The sequence below is a fragment of the Lepidochelys kempii genome, chromosome 8, assembly GCF_965140285.1.
Source record: "Lepidochelys kempii isolate rLepKem1 chromosome 8, rLepKem1.hap1, whole genome shotgun sequence".
NCBI lineage: Eukaryota > Metazoa > Chordata > Testudines > Cheloniidae > Lepidochelys > Lepidochelys kempii.
In genome coordinates, this window is record NC_136387.1 from 75,488,829 (window position 1) to 75,513,943 (window position 25,115).

The following is a 25,115-nucleotide window of genomic DNA, read 5'->3' on the forward strand; positions in this document are numbered from 1 at the left end:
TGGGACCATCCTACCCTTGAGCTCCTGGCCGGGGAGGCTAGCTCTTGGCCCCTCCACTGCTCTTCCCCGTCCCCTGCAGCCATGCCGCCGTGCAGGGAGCTTGGCTTGCACCCGCCCACCTCCCAGGCTTTCCAATAAGCCAGTCCTGCCGCTCTGAGCGGCATAGTAAGGTGGCGGGGAGCGGGGCGGGGGTGGGGTGTTAGATAAGGGGCAGGAGGTCCCAGGGAGCGGTCAGGGGACAAGGAGCAGGGGGGGTTGGATGGGTCAGGGGTTCTGGGAGGGGACAGTCAGGGGATGGGGAACAGGGGGAGTTGGATGGCATGGGAGTCCTGGGGGCCTGTCAGGGGGTGGGGGTGTGGATAGGGGGTGGGGAAGTCAGGGAGCAGGGGGGTTGGGTCCCCAGGGGGCAGTTAAGGGTGTGGGTTGCGGGAGGGGGCGGATGGGTGGATGGGGCGGGGGCCAGGCTGTTTGGGGAGGCACAGCCTTCCCTACCCAGCCCTCCATACAGTTTCGCACCCCGATATGGCCCTTGGGCCAAAAAGTTTGCTCACCCCTGTGATAGAGAGTATGGTTCTGCAGCCTGTATATGAGTCGGTCAATTTGCTTCAATAAGTATTTAGGACATTTTAAGTGCTACTACAGTATAAATGATACTAATACTCACATGAGGCTGCATGACTGGCTCTGTAATTTAGGGTTTGATCCTGCATTCTTCTTGCATTCATAACTCCCATTAACTTTAGTTTTTCTTTTCCCTTCAAAAATAAATTCTGTTCAGAATATTACTTCATTGAGGAAGAGTAATTCCAGTTGAAAATGTAAAGCCAACTCTTTAGTTCTAATCATGTTATCCTATTCTTCTTAAAGAAAATGGACTAAACATGTGAAAAATATTATCTAAATATGACAAATTCTTCAAGTAAATCAATATACTTGTGATTTACTCAGGGGTGAAAGTAACTTAAAGGATTTACTGGTACGCAGGGCCACCAGGCTCCTGGGCAAGGTGTGGGTTGGGGGCAGCTTTGGGCCCCGGAAGGGGTGGGGCCTCGGGCGGAAAGGGCAGGGCTGAGGCAAGATTCCCCCAGCCAGCCCTTCAGTGCTGCCTGGCCTGCGCTGTCCGGGGCTCTGGCGGTGATTTAAAGGGCCTGGGGCTCTGGCCACTGCCGTGGTAGTGGCTGGGAGCCCTTGGCCCTTTAGATCGCTGCTGGAGCCCTGGGGCTCTTTAAATCACCGGGTCCTGGAGAAGCTGCCCCTTTTCTTCATAGAATCATAGAATATCAGGGTTGGAAGGGACCCCAGAAGGTCATCTAGTCCAACCCCCTGCTCGAAGCAGGACCAATTCCCAGTTAAATCATCCCAGCCAGGGCTTTGTCAAGCCTGACCTTAAAAACCTCTAAGGAAGGAGATTCTACCACCTCCCTAGGTAACGCATTCCAGTGTTTCACCACCCTCTTAGTGAAAAAGTTTTTCCTAATATCCAATCTAAACCTCCCCCACTGCAACTTGAGACCATTACTCCTCGTTCTGTCATCTGCTACCATTGAGAACAGTCTAGAGCCATCCTCTTTGGAACCCCCTTTCAGGTAGTTGAAAGCAGCTATCAAATCCCCCCTCATTCTTCTCTTCTGCAGGCTAAACAATCCCAGCTCCCTCAGCCTCTCCTCATAAGTCATGTGTTCCAGACCCCTAATCATTTTTGTTGCCCTTCGCTGGACTCTTTCCAATTTATCCACATCCTTCTTGTAGTGTGGGGCCCAAAACTGGACACAGTACTCCAGATGAGGCCTCACCAATGTCGAATAGAGGGGAACGATCACGTCCCTCGATCTGCTCGCTATGCCCCTACTTATACATCCCAAAATGCCATTGGCCTTCTTGGCAACAAGGGCACACTGCTGACTCATATCCAGCTTCTCGTCCACTGTCACCCCTAGGTCCTTTTCCGCAGAACTGCTGCCTAGCCATTCGGTCCCTAGTCTGTAGCTGTGCATTGGGTTCTTCCGTCCTAAGTGCAGGACCCTGCACTTATCCTTATTGAACCTCATCAGATTTCTTTTGGCCCAATCCTCCAATTTGTCTAGGTCCTTCTGTACCCTATCCCTCCCCTCCAGTGTATCTACCACTCCTCCCAGTTTAGTATCATCAGCAAATTTGCTGAGAGTGCAATCCACACCATCCTCCAGATCATTTATGAAGATATTGAACAAAACCGGCCCCAGGACCGACCCTTGGGGCACTCCACTTGATACCGGCTGCCAACTAGACATGGAGCCATTGATCACTACCCGTTGAGCCCGACAATCTAGCCAGCTTTCTACCCACCTTATAGTGCATTCATCCAGCCCATACTTCCTTAATTTGCTGACAAGAATACTGTGGGAGACCATGTCAAAAGCTTTGCTAAAGTCAAGAAACAATACATCCACTGCTTTCCCTTCATCCACAGAACCAGTAATCTCATCATAAAAGGCGATTAGATTAGTCAGGCATGACCTTCCCTTGGTGAATCCATGCTGGCTGTTCCTGATCACTTTCCTCTCATGCAAGTGCTTCAGGATTGATTCTTTGAGGACCTGCTCCATGATTTTTCCAGGGACTGAGGTGAGGCTGACTGGCCTGTAGTTCCCAGGATCCTCCTCCTTCCCTTTTTTAAAGATTGGCACTACATTAGCCTTTTTCCAGTCATCCGGGACTTCCCCGGTTCGCCACGAGTTTTCAAAGATAATGGCCAATGGCTCTGCAATCAGAGCCGCCAATTCCTTCAGCACTCTCGGATGCAACTCGTCCGGCCCCATGGACTTGTGCACGTCCAGCTTTTCTAAATAGTCCCTAACCACCTCTATCTCCACAGAGGGCTGGCCATCTCTTCCCCATTTTGTGATGCCCAGCGCAGCAGTCTGGGAGCTGACCTTGTTAGTGAAAACAGAGGCAAAAAAAGCATTGAGTACATTAGCTTTTTCCACATCCTCTGTCACTAGGTTGCCTCCCTCATTCAGTAAGGGGCCCACACTTTCCTTGGCTTTCTTCTTGTTGCCAACATACCTGAAGAAACCCTTTTTGTTACTCTTAACATCTCTTGCTAGCTGCAGCTCCAGGTGCGATTTGGCCCTCCTGATATCATTCCTACATGCCCGAGCAATATTTTTATACTCTTCCCTGGTCATATGTCCAACCTTCCACTTCTTGTAAGCTTCTTTTTTATGCTTAAGATCCGCTAGGATTTCACCATTAAGCCAAACTGGTTGCCTGCCATATTTACTATTCTTTCGACTCATCGGGATGGTTTGTCCCTGTAACCTCAACAGGGATTCCTTGAAATACAGCCAGCTCTCCTGGACTCCTTTCCCCTTCAAGTTAGTCCCCCAGGGGATCGTGGCCATCCGTTCCCTGAGGGAGTCGAAGTCTGCTTTTCTGAAGTCCAGGGTCCGTATCCTGCTGCTTACCTTTCTTCCCTGCGTCAGGATCCTGAACTCAACCAACTCATGGTCACTGCCTCCCAGATTCCCATCCACTTTTGCTTCCCCCACTAATTCTACCTGGTTTGTGATCAGCAGGTCAAGAAAAGCGCCCCCCCTAGTTGGCTCCTCTAGCACTTGCGCCAGGAAATTGTCCCCTACGCTTTTCAAAAACTTCCTGGATTGTCTATGCACCGCTGTATTGCTCTCCCAGCAGATATCAGGAAAATTAAAGTCACCCATGAGAATCAGGGCATGCGATCTAGTAGCTTCCCTGAGCTGCCGGAAGAAAGCTGCATCTACCTCATCCGTGGTCTATAGCAGACTCCCACCACTACATCACTCTTGTTGCACACACTTCTAAACTTAATCCAGAGACACTCAGGTTTTTCTGCAGTTTTGTACTGGAGCTCTGAGCAGTCATACTGCTCCCTTACATATAGTGCTACTCCCCCACCTTTTCTGCCCTGCCTGTCCTTTCTGAACAGTTTATAACCATCCATGACAGTACTCCAGTCATGTGAGTTATCCCACCAAGTCTCTGTTATTCCGATCACGTCATAGTTCCTTGACAACACCAGGACCTCCAGTTCTCCCTGCTTGTTTCCAAGGCTTTGTGCATTTGTATATAAGCACTTGAGATAACCTGTTGATCGCCCCTCATTCCCAGTATGAGGCAGGAGCCCTCCCCTCACAGACATTCCTGCCTGTGCTTCCTCCCGGTATCCCGCTTTCCCACTTACCTCAGGGCTTTGGTCTCCTTCCCCCGGTGAACCTAGTTTAAAGCCCTCCTCACTAGGTTAGCCAGCCTGCTGGCAAAGATGCTCTTCCCTCTCTTCGTAAGATGGAGCCCGTCTCTGCCCAGCACTCCTCCTTCATGGAACACCATCCCATTCTTCCCCCTCTCCCATCAGTAGCCCTGCTGGTATGGTGCTTAAAGCGCTGCCATGGCAGCACTTTAATGTCAGCTGTGTACCGGCCCATACTGGCAGCCACTTTCTTACCAGTACGCCGTACCAGCTTACTTTCACCTCTGGATTTACAAAAAAATCTTTTGTGTTTGACGCTGTCACAACTGTGTGATAGGCAGCCAGACCTAGTAGTCGGACCCTAAAGTCCACAGTTACAAGACAGGAGTGAAGAATCAGTTGAGTTGGGATACTGGGAGATCAGAATCAGGAGACAAACTAGAGATCAGAACACGAGTCGGGAACTAGAGTCAGGTTGGGTCAGGATACCAGATGTAAGGATTCGTGGACTAGAACCTAGGTCTGCAGACCTTGGGATAGCTGACATTCTCAGAGTACCACGGGGAAGGCTTGCAGAGCCACATCCAGGGAGCATTGTGGAGAGTAGACATTGCTGGAAGTACCTCCCAAAGGATCCATAGTGAGAGTACCCTGCAGCCCTCTGATTGATGAAGTGCACTATTTAACCCAGGCAGGTGCCCCAGGAAGTTGTCTGGGCAACCACACAGACTTCTGGCCTGCTTCAACTCCAGACTTCACCTCATCTTCTGGTCTCTGATTCTAGCCTGACCTTGACTCTTGCTTATTGAACTGAGCTCTAGCAATTCCTCTGATCCCTGTTCATTGACTTCCATCCTTGACACGTGGACCCCAGCCCAGCTGTGATTGCTAGGCAAGACTGCCTACAGCCTGGTCCCTTACACCAGGGAGTCAGGAGCAGGAGACAAAATGTAGATCAGGAACCACCAGTCAGGTACCAGGAGTCAAGCAGGTCAGAATGTCAGGAGATCAAGCTGGGCAGGCAAGCGGGAGTAGGTAGTGGGACAAGACAAGGGGGTGAAGCCTTGTTTTTCAGATGGTTTCCTGTTGCTGTCTTAAGTAGGGCCAGTGGACCAAACAGCCACTTGGGGACTCCACAAATCAGACCTTAGGGGCAGAATCTCACCATTGGGGTGGGCTTCGTTGTTCTCATGTCGGCTATTGCCAGATTACTACCATGTGGAGGGTTGGAGCCTGGTTGCTCCTATTCAGAGTGGATTAAGCTTTTGTGGTGCTTGGGGGCCCTGGGCCAGAGCAGTCCGCCCCCACCCCTGCACTTCTGCTGGGGAACTGGAGTTGGGGTCCAGGGGCTTGCCCCACTCTGCCTGCCTGACATTCCTGCTGGGGAGTGGGGTTGGAGCATGGGGACTTCCGCTGCTCCCCGGCAGGAGCACCAGGCGAGCAGAAAGGGGCAATTCTCTGCACCCTGACTCCGCTTCCCAGCAGGAGCGTGGGGACCCCCATTTTTCCAGGGCCCCCCTACTGGTCCATTGGCTAATCCACCACTGCTCTTATGAACCTTGAGGGCCTGGAGTTTGAGACTGGTGGGTCATGAAAAATACATTATTGTGAGAATAATTATTTTAGTACTGTAGATGTGCATGTCACTTTACAGGCAAATTAAAAGACCTGAAAACTGTCTTTAAGTATACCAGTCACTACAAAACAGGATGAAGTCATGGCTATATTCAAACAGTTCCTGAACTATTTGTATTGAATGATTAGCAATTACTTCAGTGTGAGTTTTGGAGCATGAGGAATGAAAGATTGGACCCTGATCTACCTGTAAATGTTAACAAATATTTAAATACAAATACTTTGGATATATTTATTTTTAAGGGAGCATTTGACAATACAGAAATCATGATCAGATATACTGCAATACTGTATATGAATGTGTATACAGATTATGGGCCAATCCTATGAGTTCTTCAGTGCCCTTTCCTCCCATTGACTTCATTAGAATTGAGAGTGCTGAGGACCTCACAGAATTGGGCCATATATTTGCTGCTTTATTTAAAATCTTGCTAGTATACTGAATACTGTTTGTTATTAAATTAATATGCTTTAATCTGATTCAGTTACTACTAGTACCTTAGCTATGGGAGTAAATTTACCTGCACATCTGGTAATTATAAAATCTACAATGCACTATGTTGGAGGAATGTTTCAAGAGTACAGTGAAACAGATATTCTGCAAATGATTGGGAGAGCAGGGAGGCCTCAAGTAAGTTAACTGTATTTTATATTAATGCTTTCTAAATCTGGATTAGTAAAAGCTACAGTATACACTTGAAGAGTTTTAAAAAAAACAACCCCCACAATTTAAGGGATAGCATTTGCTTTTTAAAGATTTATTGGTAAGTGAATTACTGAGTTAAAATAATACTGAACAAAGAGAACTGTGTGACACTGTAGACAGATCAGTGGAGATCTCCATTGATCTATGTGCAACTGTAGTCCAAAAAGCAAACAAGATGTTAGATTACATAAGAAATGGAAAGTTGAATAATATGGCAAATATTATTATACCTTTTATATAAATCGTGCAGCTTCATCTGGAATAGTGTGTGCAGTACTGAGAAGGATATCACAGAGCTGTTGCATATTATTTAAATAGAACTAAAAGTTTTTGAAAATGATCTAGATTATTTGTGTTTTATGCTAAAAATCACACGGGTCATATTGTGTCTCCCTCAACCACTGGTTTTCAACCTGTGTTCTGCAGAACTCCAATTTCCAAAGGGATCCACACCTCCATTAGAAACTTTTAAGAGGTCTGCAAATTAAAAAAGGTTGAAAACCACTGCCCTAGACTGTTTCTAAATGGATTAAATAATGTATTGTAGAATGTTACACGTTAGTAGACATTCCTGTACCTGTGATGGTATGATCTCATTCTGCCAGAGCTGTGGCAGCCTCTTTTGCTTGCCTTAAGCAAGTCCCTGTTACTGAAATTTCCAGTGCTGCAAAGTGGAGTTCTTCTAGTGCTTGCTCATGTCCATTCAAATCTAGGTAGGTCTGTGCTTGCCCCGAGCACCGCCACTGGAAAATTTTCCCTTGGTGGTATCCATCAGGTCAGCTCTGCTGCCCCCTGGAGTCGCATGCTCCTAGCGCCAGTATAAAGGGTCCTGCTAGGACCCGCAGACCTCTCAGTTCCTTCTTACTGCCTCTGACGGTCACTGGAACTACCTTATCCTTACAATCTGCAAGTACACCCTCTGTGGACTTTTTCAACCCTATATTGTATATAGTTATCTCTTGTTGGTAGTAGTTTAGTTTCTGTTTTTAGATAGATTAGCGGAGTTAGTCTCTGCCTGGTGCCAGGGCATGCCTCAGTCTCCAGGTTTTAAGTCTTGTGCCTCATGCCACAAGCCTATGTATGTGAGTGACACCCATTCCAGTTGCCTTAAGTGCCTGAGGGAAGCTCACATACAAGAGCGTTGTAAGATCTGTAAAGACTTCAGGCCCTGCACTGAAAAGGATAGACACACCAGACTGAGGTTTATCCTAATGAAGGCGGCGCTAAGGCCTCCATTGGCACTGGACCGCTTGGACTTGGCACCAAGTACTTCAGCCTCAATGAGGAGTGCTCTGACTACTGTAAGAGATTCTCAGCGCTGCTCTTCATCACTGGCACTGAGAAAAGATGCTCCTTCCGCCTCTCGAGAGCCTTGGCACCATGCACTATCTCCGGTGCCAAAGAAAAGTGCTCTGGTGAAAGAACCTCAGTACCACACTCTATCGAGGAAGAAATAGAAGAAGACTGATAGTGGTCCATCCCCATCCCCAAGGTTGGCAGGGCAGGGAGACACTAGTAGAGTGCGAGTACCGTTGAGTCCCGTACCAATGAACTCACCTCTGCAGCAGAGCCACTGGAGATACTGTGTTGACAGAACAATCGACATCAGACACATTTGCTGCAATGAGAGACGTACTCTCACTGCTAGTACCAGCATCTCCAGCTATGCAGGAGCTGACAGCAGCAGCACTAGTGGGAAGGACCTCAGAGGCACTGAGGGCCCAGGTGCCTTCAAAAGAGAAACGGGCAATGATGGCCCATTCCTGGTCTCCTCCCTCTCAGCACTGCTCGCTGGCACTGATCAGCACCGCTCCTGCCTGGTCTCCAGGAGGGGAGTTTTTGGAAACAGAGTCAAAGGATGAGTCATGCAACTCTTGCAGGAGCTAGCTCCGTCACTCCAATTAGCACTATCTGGCCATGGACCCAAGCCAAGGCATCCTATCCACAGTTTGGCCCCCGGAGCAGTGGCAGATGCAGTTCAATGGCCATTCTGGAACCCCTGGGCTTTCCAGCCAATGCAGAGGACTCATTGCTGAGGGTCCTACTCCGTGGTGTCTGAGTTCAGAGCACTTCCACCGCTCCACTCAGAGCGGGACCCAAGCTGCAGTACCGAGGCCAGTGCCAAATACCAAGAGCCAGCACCTTGAGACCTGTCTGGTGCTGAGTGTGAAGAACAGTTCCCCCTACCAGTACAGGCTTCCTCCTCCTCTTCTCCTGATGAGGCTGTGGTAGGAGTGGATGTAGCACCTTCCTAGGATGACTATAAGGCTCATGAGGAGCTCCTTAAGAGGGGGCTCAAAACCTGGGGATCCAGGTAGAAGATATCAGGGAGTCTTCCCATGCCCTGGTAGACATTCTAACAGTCACAGCACATCAGGAATGTCATTGCCCCTTAACAAGGCCGTTATGGACTCCAGCAAGGCATTATGGCAGGTCCCAACATCTCCTTAGCCAACAGCAAAGAAAACTGAAAACAAATACTTTATCCCAGCTAAGGTTTGTGAGTTTCTTTTACACATATCTGCCACTGGGCTTTTTGGTTGTCAGCAGCCAGTGAGCGGGGACAACAGGGGCCAACCCCCAAGGTCAAGGATGTCAAAAAATTAGACCTTTTGGCAGAGATCTATTCAACAGGTGGCCTCCAGCTCAGGATCATGAATCAGCAGGCATTCCTGGGCAGGAACAGTTTAAATTTCTGGGACTCCGTGCTGAAATTTAAGGAGTTATTACCCCAGGAGTCCAGACAAGAATTTGCAGCTCCTGTGGAGAAAGGCAAATCGGTGCAAAAGCATCCTTGCAAGCAGCCTTGGATGCTGCAGACTCTGCAGCCCAATCTATGGCCTTAGCAGTGGCAATGCACAGAAACTCAATGCACAGAAGCTCAATCCTCGGGCTTGCTGCATGAGGTCCAACAGACCTTGCTGGATCTTCATTTTGTGGGCACATCACTCTTTTCTGAGCAGACTGACTCCAAGCTGCACAGCCTAAAGGACTCAAGGGCCACCCTGAAGTCTCTAGGACTTCATACACTGGTGTCCACAAGGAAACATTAAGCCTCAATTGGCTGCTTGATTCTTCCCACTGCCTGCCTGGCAAGACTACCACAGGGAAAGAGCAGGAGCTTTAGGAGAAGACCTCTGCCCCAGTCCTCGTCCTTGTCTATGCCTTGCTTTCCCTCCCCCCCACAACACTCTAGGAGGTCCAAGCAGGCCTTTTGATGGGACGCTTGAGGACAACATACCAGGATAGAATTTGGATCCAACCTATCCAGTTTTTGTGGACCATTTATCCCATTTCAATGAGGCATGGGCCTGCATTACAACAGACCACTGGGTGCTAAGCATAATAGCAGTGAGATACACTCTTTAGTTCAGTTATTCCTGCCCTCCTCATCCCTTTTCAGGGACCTTTCTCATGAGTAACTTCTAGCCCAAGAGGTGCAGTCACTCCTAAGGGTGGAAGCCATGGAAGAGGTTCCACCAGAGTTAGAGGGCTGACGATTCTACTCCTGATATTTCATTATCCCGAAAGCCAACGGTAGTCTCAGACCAGTTCTGGACCTGTGAAAGCTCAACAGATATATGAAGAAGCCAAAGTTCTGCATGGTCTCCTTGGCTTCCATCATCCCTTCCCTGGATCCAGGGGACTACACAGCCCTTGATTTGAAGGATGCTTGCTTGCTTCCATATCTCGATCTTTCAGGAACACAGAAGGTTCCTCAGGTTCATCATGAACCATGTGCACTACCAATTTGCAGTTTTCTCGTATGGCCTGCCACCAGCCCCTCGAAGTGCATGGCGGTTGTTGCAGCCTTCCTGAGGAGACAAGGAGCTCAGGTCTACCATTGCCTTGGTGATTGGCTGGTCAGAGGTCAGACCAATGGCCAGGTGGAGTCTGACATAAAGTTAATCCAGTCAACATGCAGGACTTGGGTCTACTGATAAACGTGCAGAAGTCTACCCTCTCCCTGGTTCAGAGGATAAAGTTTATTGGGGCGATCCTCGACTCTGTCCAAGCCAGAACCTTCCTCCCAGAAGCAGGGTTCCGAGCAATAGTGATGCTTATAGAGAACCTCAGACATCATCCCATCACTACAGCGAGGAACTTCTTGAGCTCCTGGGCCAGTTGGCCTCATGCACATATGTGGTGCAGCATGTGAGACTTCAACTAAGACCTCTCCAGGCATGGCTGGCGTCTGTATACTCGCCAAACTGACACAGTCTGAACACAGTTATCACAGTTCCCTGTCAGTGATCACCTCTCTCAATTGGTGGTTAGACCTGCTGACCCCAACCATCAGTGTCTCTCATTACAGATGCTTCAGTGATGGGCTGGGGTGCTCTTCTGGGTTCCCTCAGAACTCAGAGCCTTTGGTCTCCAGAAGAGCTCTCGCTACACACATCAATGTCTGGTAGCTCAGAGCAGTTCGCTTGGCATGCCAGGCATTCCAGCCCTATTTGGCGGGCAAGAACGTGTCAGTTCTCACAGACAACATGATGGTGATGTTTTATATCAGTTGGCAGGGAGGAGCATGCTCCTCTCACCTGTGCCAGGAAACACTTCGCTTGTGGGAATTCTGCATAACCACTCGATTTACCTCCAGGCCTCCTATCTGCTGGGATCATAGAACGAGCTAGCGGATCACCTAAGCAGATCTTTCTCCAACCACATGAGTGGTCTATTTGTCCAGATGTCGTGAAAACCATTTTCCAGAAGTGGGGAACTCCCCAGATAGCTCTGTTTTGAGACAAAGCACAACAGGAAGTGTCTCCGATTCTGTACCCTCCTGTGTCACAGCCCTAGATCTCTCGCAGACACTTCCTCCTCCCCTGCATGGATCATCTCTTCTACGCGTTTCCTCCCATTCCTCTAATACACAAGGTCTTGCTGAGAATCAGAAAGGACAGAGCATGGGTCATCCTCATAGCCCTGCCTGGCCCCACCAGCATTGATTTGTCACATTCTTAGCCCTTTCAGTGGAGATGCCAATTCTTCTACCTCTGTATCCAAACCTGACCTCTTAAGACAAGGGCCACCTGCATCACCTTCATCTCGAGTCCCTTCATCTGACAGCCTGGAAGCTCCATAGCTGAACCCCTTAGAGCTAACATGCTCGGGGCAGGTTTGCAAGGTACTTTTAGGGAGCAGAAAGCCGTCCACCAGAGCTACTTACCTGACAATGAAGAAAAGGTTCTCGATCTGGTCTACACAGAAGGGTATTTCATCTATGCTATCAACAATACCATTTATTCTAGACTACTTACTACACCTAAAACGACAAGGTCTAAGTAGGTCATCTGTCCGTAATCTCAGTTTTTCACGCATGGATGAATGGCCATCCGTGTTTTCAAACACCATCTGTAATTGGTTCCTTAAGGGCCTTGAGAGATTGTACCCCCAGGTCTGGCAACCAATCCCTCCCAGGGATCTCAACCTAGTATTGTCAAAACTGACAGGACCTCCATTTGAGCCACTGACAATATAGTCTCTACTCTACCTGTCCTGGAAGGTGACCTTCCTGGTGGACATTATTTTTGCCAGAAGTGTCTTGGAGATCCGGCCCTTTACTTCAGAACCACCATAACATGGTATCCTTCAAGGACAAGGAGATGGTATTCTAACTACATCCTCATCCAGCTTTCCATCCAAAGGTGGTTTTTCAGTTCCATAGTAACCAGGATATCTTCCTAACGGTCTTCTATCTGAAACCACATGCCAACAGAGAAGAACAGAGGTTCCACTCGCTAGACATCAGATGTGCACTGGCTTTCTACATAGAAACAACTAAGCCATTTTAAGCCATTCACTCAACTATTCATGTCCTTTGCAGACAGGATGAAAGGTCTTCCCGTCTCAACCCAGAGAATTTCATTGTGGATCACATCCTACATCAGCACATGCTATCACCTGGCAAAGTCCCTGCCCCAGCTGCCCTGACATACCACAAGGGCCTAAGCATCTTTGGCAGCATTTGTAACACAAGTTCCTATCCAGAACGTTCGTAGAGCTGCAATATGGTCGTCGGTTCACACTTTCACTTTTCATTGCCCCATCACCCAACAGGCTAGAGATGATGCTGGATTTGACTGAGCGGTGTTGCAATCAGCAGGTCAATAAACTCTGAATCCTCCACTTGCAACTGCTAGAGAGTCACCTACATTGAAATGGACATGAGCAAGCACTCGAAGAAAAATTAGTTACTAACCTTTCCATAACTGTTCTTTGAGATGTGTTGCTCATGTCCATTCCAAGACCTTCCTATCTACCCCTCTGTTGGAGTTGGCCAGCAAGAAGGAACAAAGGGGGTTGTGGGTCGGCAGGACCCTTCATACTGGTGCTATGAACATGCGACCACAGGGGGCACCAAAACCGACCCAATGGATACCTCTGAGGGAAAACTTTCCAGAGGCGATGCTCAGGGTGAGCACACACCTACCTACATTGGAATGGACATGAGCAACAAATCTCTAAGAACAGCAGTTGTGGAAAGGTTAGTAACTGTTCTTATGTTCACATATTTAGTAAACATTATTCTCTCAATTTGGCTTCCAGGGCAGATGTTAGATAGCACAGCAGTGCTTCAATCACTATTCAGTTAGGAGTCTGTTCCCTCTTTTAGGTTATTTTAAGTACTGTTTATAAAACTACCCGTGAGTGGGAATACATATAGCCATTTGAACAAGAAATGAAGGTTACTTACTTGTAACTGGAATTCTTTGAGATGGCTCTGCATATTCACACTTTCCTCCCGTCTTCTGCTCGCTCTTAGGGTCCTATTGTTCTGTATTTCTGGGTTGGTGGCAGAAGGAACACAGGTGGTAGAGGGCGCTGCACCCTCTTATATAGCCTCATCCTTAGAATATTGAGAAATGCGGAGAGGAGTAATAGGGAGGGTTGCGTGAACATTCTAACAGACACTGCTTGGAGAAGGTTCTACTATTAGGCACCACTAGGAGGCGCAATACCCATAAGTGTGGGTAAGCGGAGCCATCTCAAAGAACTCCAGTTACAAGTAACCTTCACTTTTTTGAGACTTTGGCCATTAGTATATTCCACAATCCAGCCTCCTTCCCCTGTGCTGTAGAGTCTTGTATAGTTGGAATTCTCTGGTGGTGAAGGAACTAAGTGATGGTTGGCCCACTCTGTATGCTGTTGGTAAGGGGCATGAGAACACTTCGGGCATGTGTGCCTCCCAATGGACGCTGCTGGACAAAAGACTCCGGTTTCAAGTTTCTGGAGCGCACACAAACGATAATTGGAATATATATGTGGACAAGACGTCTTTAAGAACTCCAATTACTGTACATATAAGTAATTCTTTCCTTTGTCCATTTAAATAAAGGATACATGATTTTGCTGCTAGAGCTCCTGATTCAGAAAGATACTTAAGCATATGCCTAACTTTAAGCAGGTGCTTAAATTCTTATATTGAATCGGGAAGAGTTATTTGATTAAGGGCTGTTTTCATATGTACCACATTCAACAATCCAAATGAAAAAACTAGTTGATTTTTGTATGGGAATTTTCTAATATACAATTAGCTCTATATTTCCAGTTTTGAACAAAGCAAGTGGGAAAGTGAAGGTTGGGTGCTGAGTACATGAGGTAACTTGATAGTGAGTAGTGAAATCAGTAGGGAATTTGGTGTATCTCTTAATGGTTCATTTCCAGGCTTTTTAACATTTGGCAATAATTAACGAGATTATCAGTGTCAAGAATTGGTTTTCTGACCTTGTATTTAATAATCATTCATTTAAGAGCTGCTACCCACTTGAGGGAGGAATTGACAATCTCGCTAATCATAAGACTAATGTCCAGCACTGCAGAGTGCATTGAAGGACTACCAAGTGAATTCTCTTTAGTCCTTTTCATTCAGAAGGATTGTGGTGGTGACATGCAGCTTGGGTGAGGTGGGATGTGGAAATCACTTGACTGAGGTTAATAGATTTTTCCAAATGCGTATTTGTCCGCTGAATAAGTGGGATTCTCTTTTGTGTATGCACGGTATTGTTTAGCAGCTGTGCAAAATTGCATGGATCCTAATACCGTCTATAGTATATGCGTGTTACAGCAAATAGGTTAGTAGCACCAGCCCAAATGCAAACAATTATTTTTTTTAAAGTTCAGGTACTGGTCAATGTGCAAATGGATTTGTCAGGATTTGTCTTTCAGTTGTTGATGTCTTGGCATTCCTCAACAGATTAAACATAACATTTTAAAAATACATTTTGAATTGTTACCAAAGATATGAAACGCATATTTTAGGTGTCTCCTGCTAAATCTTAAAGTACTTTTTTTTTTTTAGTTTGATACTACCGCTACAGCAGTTATCTTGACTAGGTTAAGTACGAGAGAGAAATATGTACAGCTGTTAAATGGTGCAGATACAATAGAAAGCAGGTAACTAAGTAATTTTGCAACAAGCATACTGATGAATAGAACAAACAGAATGTATTTTCTTGTTCTTTTGGCTTATCATCCCATGGATTATAAAAGACAGGTTTATGGGGAAATCATACAGGGGTACACCAGAAGTGGAAACTTCATTTTATCTGTTCAGTGTCTGTGAGAATACTAATCAACAAGAAAACCAAATAATATTTAGATGTAATCACAGAAGCTTTCTTGTAGTATTTTTTTTAGAATCAGTTTTTAATTCAGAAAAATAAATTCTGTAGTTTGGGCATCTATCCTGTAAATTTAAAACACCATAGAAATCTACCAAACACCCCAATCCTGAGCCCACTCCCTTTCCAGTAGTCCAAGAAAAAAAGATGAACTTTGAAGTGTTCCATATGTGATGGGGTATACCTACCCGGCACTGGGACGAAGGGGATTAACCCCATGCTCTTGGATGAAGAAGCTGCACCCCGTCACTCCTGCTGAGCATGCTCCAACTGGAATCACAGTAAAAGAGGGAGCGGTTCAGCTCAGTCTGGGCTGACTGAGGAGGAGAGTAGATATGTGCTGCAGGCTCCTGCCAGGAAGCTACTGGAGCCCCAGGCTGCAGAGGCTGACTGCGCTGAAGCCACTGCAGATACCCAGTTCACCGCCGAGGATGACAGAGAAGAGTTTGCTGATGCCGGGAGGCTACCAATGCTGGAAGTGAGGGTAGGAAGTGATGCAGGGAATGGAATGATTGCAGAGAGAAACCAAGCCTGAACACAGGAGAATCGGTTCCTCAGGGCCGTGGGTCGGGACCCAGTGGAGTAGGTTGGGTCTGAGTCCCCTTGTCCTGCACCATACTCACCACTGGATGAGGTCACCGCCCAAAGGAGCGAGCTGTACTGCCTTGAATCCAAGGGCAGCTATTTAGACTCTAGCCTCTGGGCCAAGCTGCCTTGTACCAACTGTCAGCTGTTTAGACTCTGGCCAGTGAGCCTTGCTGTCCTAAATCCCAGGACAGCCTGACTGACTCTGGCCTTTGGACCATACCACCCTGAGAAGAAGGGCAGCTATGTAGACTTTGGCCACTGGGCATTGCTGTCCTGAACCTCGGGACAGCGTGACTGACTCTGGCCATTGGCCCATATTACACTGAGAAGGACAGCTATTTAGGCTTTGGCCACTAGGTCTTACTATCCTGAATCCCAGGGTAGCCCTACTGATCCTAGCCCTTAGGCCATGCTGTCCTGGGAAAAGGGCTGCTATTTAGACTTCAGCCTCTAGGCCTTATGGTCCTGAGGCCAAGGCTTGCCCTGGTGACTTGGGCCACAGGGCCATACCACCCTAAGGAGCTGATTGGGTATACGTGCAACACCATAACATTGACATAAATACTGCTGGCTATTGTCGCACTGGATGTGTGAGATGCTTCACAGTTACTTCAGTTACTGTAAGCAGCTTAATGTTAGAGGTGAGTTCTTCTCACCAGTTCTTTTGGTATATAAATTCTTTTGATTTCAAGTGATTAATCTTGTTCCTAATACCTATGATGTTCCTGTTCTAGCATCCTGGTTTTGTGTGGAGTAAGGAGGTTCTTAAGTTATCCCTGTTTTGAAATGTCTGTCTGTAGAGGTGTAGATCCCTGCTAAAGTACAAGTCATGTTCCTTGAAAACAGCAGTATGACACTGAATGAGTTTCTGAGTTTGGAGATTGAGCTCCATGTATTTTTCATTAGCTGGAATACTCCCCATACCTGATACCTGAAAAAAGAGAGTTAGGTCTATAGTTCTATCTTAAACATATCAAAGGAAATTGGTTGTAGACACAGGTGAATCGCATCATACATGCATTTAACTTACGTGACTTTGAGTATACGTGCTTGGCAAAAAAAAAAAGAAAGAGAGAAAAATAACAAGATACCTGTAAATAGTGCGGGCAATTTCGCCCACCATTCCACTCAATGCGTGTATGCTCCGGAGTGAGCATGAGATGGACGTGAATCTGCTGTTCCCTCAGTCGGTCTCAGTTCCCCGTGCCTCTCATAGCGTGAGCATCTTGCCACGCTGAGTGTGATTCTAGTGTTTAAAGATGCGTATTTTTCATACAACGTGGCTCCTAAACGCAAGCCAACTACTTCATCTGAACTTCATCTGAACTTCAACTTCAACATTCTTCAACTGAAGAAACAGCGATCTGTTCCAACGCTGGAGGAAAAACTGGCTGTGTTGGACTTATTAAGAGATGGTATGTCAGTCTCCAACATGGTGCTTAAATATGGCCTCAATGAATCTAGCATCCGTGCCATCAAGATTCGAGAGAGAAAAATTTGTCAAGCCGTGACATCAAGTGCTCCAATAACTGCTAAGGTGACGAGCCAGGTGCGTGATAAGACTTTAGTGAAGACTGAAAAGGCATTAAACTTATGGCTGGAAGACATGAATCGTAAACGTGTGCCTATCGATGGCAACGTGTTGCGAGAAAAGGCTCTTAGCCTCCACGCGCTGTTCAAACCTCCTGCCGAAGAGGGACAGCCTTCTGATGAGAAGGAATTCAAAGCCAGCTGAGGTTGACTTAACAGTTTTAGGAGCCACTTCAACCTCAAAAACATGCAGACTACTGGTGAACCTGCATCTGCCAATGAACAGACAGCAAAAGCCTACCCTGAACAATTAAAGAAAATCATAGAAGAAAAGGGCTATATTCCGGAACAAGTTTTTTAATGCTGACGAGACTGGGCTCTTCTGGAAAAAAAATGCCCCACCACACTTACACTTCGAAATCAGAAAGACAAGCCCCTGGCTTCAAAGAAGCTAAAGACTGTTTGACTGTGTTTTGTGGCAATGCATCTGGGCATTTAATAAAGCCGGGCTTGCTCTACAAGCTGCAAATCCCCGTGCCTTAAAAGGCAAGAACAAAAATCTCCTGCCTGTGTTCTGGCAATCAAATAAAAAGGCTTGGGTGATGGCAGCATCGCTTCTGGATTGGTTCCACAAGTGTTTCATTCCGGAGGTCAAGCGGTACCTCGATGAGAAAGGACTGACGTTAAAGTGTTGCTGATCATAGACAGTGCTCCTGGCCACCCTGCGGCACTCTGGTTTGCACATAACGACATTGAAGTCATCTTTCTCCCCCCCAATGCCTCCTCCAACCTCTTGACCAAGGCATGATTCACTGTTTCAAGGCCACGTACACGAGGCCTACATTCTCACAGATATGTAGCGCTATGGATGCTGATCCCAATCTTAATGTGATGGAGAGTTGGAAGTCCTTCAACATTGCCGATTGCATCACTTATATTAAAACAGGCAATGGATGCAGTCAAGCCTGAAACAGTCAATGCATTTTGGCGAAACCTATGGAAAAAATGTGTGAATGATTTTAAGGATTTCCCAACCATTTGATAAAGAAGTGAAACACATTGTTCAGCTGGCCAGGCACGTGCGTGGTGATGGCTTTGTCGACATCCTTGAGGAAGAAATTGAAGAATTAATTGAGAACCATAGAGTAGTGTCTCCCAAACTTGGGACGCCGCTTGTTCAGGGAAAGCCCCTGGCGGGCCGGGCTAGTTTGTTTACCTGCCGCGTCTGCAGGTTCAGCCGATTGCGGCTCCCACTGGCCGCGGTTCGCTGTTCTCAGCTAATGGGGGCTGCAGGAAGCGGCGCGGGCTGAGGGATGTGCCAGCCCCCCTTCTCGCAGCCCCCATTGGCCTGGAGCGATGAACCGTGGCCAGTGGGAGCTGCGATTGGCCGAACCTGCGGACGCAGCAGGTAAACAAACCGACCCGGTCCGCCAGGGGCTTTCCCTGAACAAGCAGTGTCCCAAGTTTGGGAAACACTGCCATAGAGAAACATTGACTAACGAAGAATTAGAGGAACTGATAAAATCATCTACAGAAGACTAAGATGATGACGATGAACAGGAAGAGCCAGCAAGCTGGCATCTTCATAAATTTGCTGAAGTGTTCCAAGCAGCGAAACACTTGAATTATTTAATTTTTGAATGCAATCCCTCTATGGAACGAAGCCTCAAAATCACGCGTAGTATTACGGACGATTTGAGACCGTATCAAGAAATGTTTGAGCAGCTCAAGAGACAACAGCGACAGTTGCCGTTCACCATGTTTTTCAAGGAAAAATGACCAGCAGTAGATGAGCCTATGCAATCAACTTCTCAAGCTGAACCAGAACCAACCACTTGGTCTACGACTTGCTCTCTGTCACCCAAGCTCTCCATCACCTCCGTCTCCTGGATCGACATCAAGCTCTGACGACCCCTTGTAATTATCCCTGTAATTAAAAATACAGTCCTGTAAAATTATATTTTGCATATGTACTCTTTATAATATACTGTACATTACTGTATACATTATACATATTACTGTACAGGGTTGTATACACAAAACCATGTACAGTATACTGTACTTTATGGGCGATTTAAGGGATTTTCAAGGGTAATTTTGACTATATGCAATTTTCACCTTACGTCCTGACTTTAGAACCTAACCTCTGAGTAAAATGCGACTCCACTGTATGTGGTGAAAGTATTCAAAAAAACAAAAAATAGAACACAGAAAGCTTCCAGGATATGTCTTTGAAGTTTGATACAAGAGAGATTCCAGAAACACTAGCCTATAATGCTCAATTGATGGAAGGCCTACAGGGAGTGAGAGACATTTAAAAATAAGAACATTCAGAATTACAGTGGAATTTTAAATGCTAAAATTGAAAATCTTATAAGGTAAATCTAGTTAAGACTTAAACTCTGATATTTCCCATAATAATAAGAATATAATGCAACATGCAAATATAGATAGTTTTGTTTCTTGGATGCCAGTGATGTCCAACAGCCAACACCAAAAATCTGTGTTTCTTTTGCTGACTGGAGCCCATTCCATAACACACAGCTTGAATTCCTGATCATTTAAGTATTTTTTACCTTTTTATACAAAGTACCATAAAAACCCGCAGCAATAAGTGGACTATTTACTGTAAAATATAATTTATTATTGTTCGTAAAAAAAATTGTTTGATACTTTGATTAATGCTTATTGTAATTTAATTTTATTTCTAATTGATTTACCTTTTGTTCCTTACTAGTTTGCACAAACATCTTGTTGAGCATTTAAATGCAGAAATAGTGTTGCACACCATCACAGATGTGAAAATAGCTTTGGAATGGATACGATCAACTTTCCTATACATCCGAGTTTTGAAAAATCCAGTTCATTATGGTTTGTGGCTTTGAAATTGACTAGAATATGATACTGGATTATATGTCATGTCTAAGATAAAGTAGGTTACAGTAAACTACCTGCATTTTTGGCAAGTAATTTTCTGTTTGTGAGAAATGATAAAAAAGATTAGTGTTACTTGTTTTCTCTTGTCTTTTATGGGCTGTCATTTCAGTAGGGATTGAAGACAATGAAGTTGTTAAAGGTGACCTGGAACATCTTTAGGAAAAAGCATTTCAACCATGTTAACATAATTAGGAGGCATTTCAACATATTTTAAACTTGTACTACTTTTTCATTAACAGGTCTGCAAAATTTCAGCCTATGATTACCAACTTCCCACTGTGCTGAGGTATCACAGCACACACAAAGCTGGTGGCATATTACCATTGCTTTTCAGCTCTGAGTATTGAGTTTGCCTCCAAGGAAAAGGTAAATCAACTTTTATTTAATATTGAGTGGTTTTTCTTTTTAATATCCTTATTTTATGGAAGATAAAATGAGGATATTAAAATTCAGAAAACTGCTTCATATTGAATAAAAATACATCTATCTTTTCCCCCAAAGGCAGATTTTCTGCTTCAGCACTGATAGTACAGGCTGCTGACCCAACCAGCATAAGGCATTCTATGGTACTTAGCAAAATGGGATGTCTATGATTGTGATTGTGGAACAGTTGCTTTGTGGCACTGAAAAAGAAAATAAATAATTGGTAAATTTAAATCTTTTTGGTTGACATGTTCTCAAGTGATAAGTGTTTGGACATTCAACAGCTGTTAGTAAGGTACTCCTGACTCCTTTTTTTATATATATGTCTGTTTACACTTTAGGATATTGTTAATACCATTGTACTATCATGTGAAAAGCTATATAAAAATAATACGAAGATTACAATGCCCTGCAAAACCAAGGCCATTATTAGTTAAAAGTATTACAATAGATGCCTGTCTCATTGGCACTATCATAATCCAAATAAATTATGTTCACCCAGATTTGTCCTTTGTTTCCTAGTTTGGTAGGAAATGCTTCTACCACATAAGAGATGCTCCTAAATTGTTGGGAGGAGGGAGGTTAGGAAAGCTGCATATTGTTGGAGGAAATTCTAGCTAGGAAATTTTTGCTAGAAAGCTGTGCTGATGACTTTGAGGAACCCTTGCTCTTGTTTATGGCCGATGACTTCAGACATTTTCAAGACCTATTTTGCAGGATTGCAGAGCCCCTGCAGATTCCTTTGGAGAAAATCAAGGATTAGCAACATAAGATGCTTGATATCCTCCACACTTCCTCTTCCTTCAAGATTATACTACTGATCAATGAAGCTCTTCTGGACCTCGCAAAAGAGCTCTTGGCAGATCCCAGCATCCATCCATCCAACTTGCAAACCCGCCGACAAAAAGTACTACCTTCCAGTGAAAGATGCTGAATTTCTATTCTTGCACCCTACCCCAAATTCTCTGGTGGTCAATTTGGTGCAAGAGAGAGGCCAATACCAACCATGTGCTAGTCATCCAGACAGGGATTGGAAATGCCTAACTTATTTGGACTCAAGGCATATTCATCAGCCATGCTCCAGTTTTGAATCTCAAACTATGAGGCTCTGATGGCTAACTACTTAAACTACTCCAAATTGGAGGATTTCTGTCATGACTTCCCAGAGGCCAAGAAAGAGCAATTTCAGTCCCTAATATTGGAAGGATACCTTCTAGCCTGTACAGCCCTACAAGCCTTGTTAGACTCTGTAGACCAGGGGTCTCAAACTCAATTTACCTTAGGGCCAGTGCCAGTCCTCAAATCCTCCCAGCAGGGTCAATAATGTCACTGAAGATGGTGTTCAGAAAAGAAAACATTTATATTGTATTTTTATTTCAAATTTCTTAGAAATAATAAAACTGTCATACAACTTTATACAATTCTTCACCTCCCAGAGAGTTTTTAGTGTTGGCCAGCCACCTGACAACGCTTCAGTTCTGTCAGTTTGTTGGTGTTTGGCCTCAGTGACTGAGCAGTTGAAACCTTCAGGATTGCAGCAAGGTGTGCATCAGAGAGTTGTTTTCAGTATTTTGACGTGTTTATATTCTTTGTGGAAAAAAGTGATGCTGCCTCCAGGGCTGACTCTGCCCGGCAACTAATGATGCTGCATCCAGGGCTGACTCTGCCCGGCAACTAGTGATGGTATTTGTGTCCCTCTCCCCCAGCCAATGGGAGCTGTGGGGGGGGGAGGGTGGCGGCTCCTGTAGTTGAGATTGCCAGCAGCGTGTCTGCCTGTGTCTCTCCTCCATGGGCCGCAGTAGGAAGGTTCTCGGACCACAGATGGCCCACAGGCCAGGACTTTGAGACCCCCTGCTCTAGACGCTGCTGCCTAATCCATTGCAACTGCTGTGGTCACGAGGCATGCATTATGGCTCCTCCTTTCAGGTTTTCCTAAAGAGTTACAAACTATTGTGGAAGCCTTATCTTTTGAGAGCCGAAAACTATTCTCGGAGCACACAGACGATTCCCTGCACTCCTGTAAAAACTCCCTAGCTACCCTCCAATGTCTTGGCATTTACATGCCTGTACCAAAGAGACCTCCAGAGAAATACCACCTCCCCCCTTACTCTCGATCACCGCAATATACTCCTCAATGGTACTATGACACCCAGGGCTGAAAACAAAGGCCTCCCTCCAAGTGTAAACAACCTATTCCTCAGGGGGCTACGTCTCACACCCCCACACTGAAGCAACAATTTTGAAAGTGTATCAAGGCCCCAAGAAGCCTCCCCCTCTTCCAGTCATTCCCACCATCTTTGAGGTCCCACCAGTTTAGTGACCAACTAGCTCTTTCTCTCCCATCATGGAGACTAATCACCTCAGACAAGTGGGTTTTAGAGAGAATTTCAGGAAGGATACTCCATCCCCTTTATACCTTTCCCACCCCCACCCCCCGTCCTTCAGGGACCCCCTCACAAACCCATTCTAGGGGGAGAAATAAATCAGCTGCAACTGGAAGCCATAGAACTGGTCCCTTTCCAACACAGGGGTTTCTACTCCCGTTATTTCCTCATCCAGAAGAAATCTGGTGGCTGGCGACACATCCTGGACCTTCGCAATCTAAACAAGTTCATCAAACTGCAACACTTCAAGATGATTACCTCTCCACCATTATCCCAGCACTGAAACAGGAGGACTGGTTCTCTGCCCTTGACCTCCAAGACACATGCTTTTATATTGTACTCTCTGCTCACGGACTATTTTTCCAATTTGTCATGGACGACAACCACCACCAGTACAAGGTGCTTCCTTTCGGACTATCGACTGCCCCTTTGGTGTTCTCCAAGGTCCTGGCAGTAGTTGCTGCCCACCTAAGGAAACAAGGAGGCATCATCTTTCCATACTCGAAAACTGTCTCCTCAGGACCCCAGCTGAGACCGACATTCTCAGAGCCATCTACAACAATGGATTTGTTTACGAAACTAGGCCTCCTCATGAACCTAGAAAAGTCCACTTTAATGCCAGTACAATACCTGGAATACGGAGTATGTTCATTATGGCCCAAATTCTGCCCTCAGCTACATCTGTAGAACTCCACTGGAGGTAAGTGAGCTGTAGCTCACGAAAGTTTATGCTCAAATAAATTTGTTAATCTCTAAAGTGCCACAAGTACTCCTTTTCTTTTCTCCTGAATGGTTCTCTGAATTCCTACCACCTCACAGATCCTTGGTCATACTAGATCTGATATCCAATATGCGGGTTTGCCCCCAGACCTCTGCCAGAATGTGCCTCCAACATCTAGGCCACATGGCAGCAGTCACTTTCATGATCAGGCACACAAGACTACACATGCAATTTTTTCAGGCATGGCTCCATACAGAATATCACCCCAACAAACGCAGCCTCCAGAAACTCTCTTATCCGTGCGAAATAAGAGTCACGGACTCACTACTTTGGTGGATGGAGCCCAACAATGTCTGTGTTGAAGTTCCTTTCCTCCAACGACCACCGACCATGATCTGAACAACCGATGCCTCCCTAATCAGTTGGGGAGCACATCTACACAATCACATGGTGCTGGGCAGATGGTCATTAACCAAATCCACTCTACACATCAACCTCCTAGAACTATGAGTGGTCCGCGATGCCTGCTGACATTTCTTCCATCTCCTTGAACATCACACGATCAGAGTCATGACGAACAATCTCGCCTGTATGTTCAACAGACAGGGTGGAGCATGTTCTCACTCTTTATGCTCAGAGGCACTCAAATTGTGGAACTGGTGTATCCAGCACAGCATCACCATTTCAGCAGCATACCTCCCTGGATACCAGAACATCACCGCGGACACATTGAGCTGGAGATTCTCCCAGGATCACGAGTGGCAGCTGGATATGCGAGCCCTTCAGCCCATCTACAATTGATGGGAATGTCCTATCATAGATCTTTTTGCTACAGAAAAACTCCCTCAATTCTGTCCCAGAGCAGGACTGGGACACGGATCGCTGGGAGATGCATTCTTCATTGCATGGAGTACACCACTCTTCTGTGCCTTCTGTCCATTTACTCTCCTATTCCAGGTACTTCACAAAATACAGGAAGACCAAGCTCACATCATTCTTATAGCTCCAACATGGCCATGACAGGTTTGGAATATTTATCTCCTTCACATGATAGACTGCCAACCAATCTCTCTCTGTCCAACACCACAGCTCCTTTCACAGGACGTATCCTCCATCCCAATCCACAGACACTCCCCTTCAAAGCTTGGCTCCTCCATGGTTCCAGGATTCAGAAATAACCTGTTCGGATGCAATGAGATACTTTTGAAAAGCAGGCGTGACACAACGAGACACACTTACATTCACAAATCGACTAAATTTCAGTGCTGGTGAACCTCCCACCAAGTTGACACAGCATGTGCTCTGCTAACATTTATCCTGGACTACATGTTACACCTTTAAACAACCAGGATTATCC

At 46.0% G+C, this 25,115-nt stretch overlaps 1 protein-coding gene across 1 annotated transcript in view; it reads left to right on the forward strand.

The window, feature by feature from the left end:
• HFM1 (helicase for meiosis 1) overlaps nucleotides 1–25,115 on the forward strand; it is a 123,420-nt gene that overhangs the window by 38,012 nt on the left and 60,293 nt on the right. The window contains exons 15-17 of the mRNA XM_073358226.2: nucleotides 6,328–6,473; nucleotides 14,854–14,948; nucleotides 20,031–20,164. Coding sequence (XP_073214327.1) covers nucleotides 6,328–6,473; nucleotides 14,854–14,948; nucleotides 20,031–20,164 — 375 coding nt within the window. The remainder of the gene's footprint in view (nucleotides 1–6,327; nucleotides 6,474–14,853; nucleotides 14,949–20,030; nucleotides 20,165–25,115) is intronic.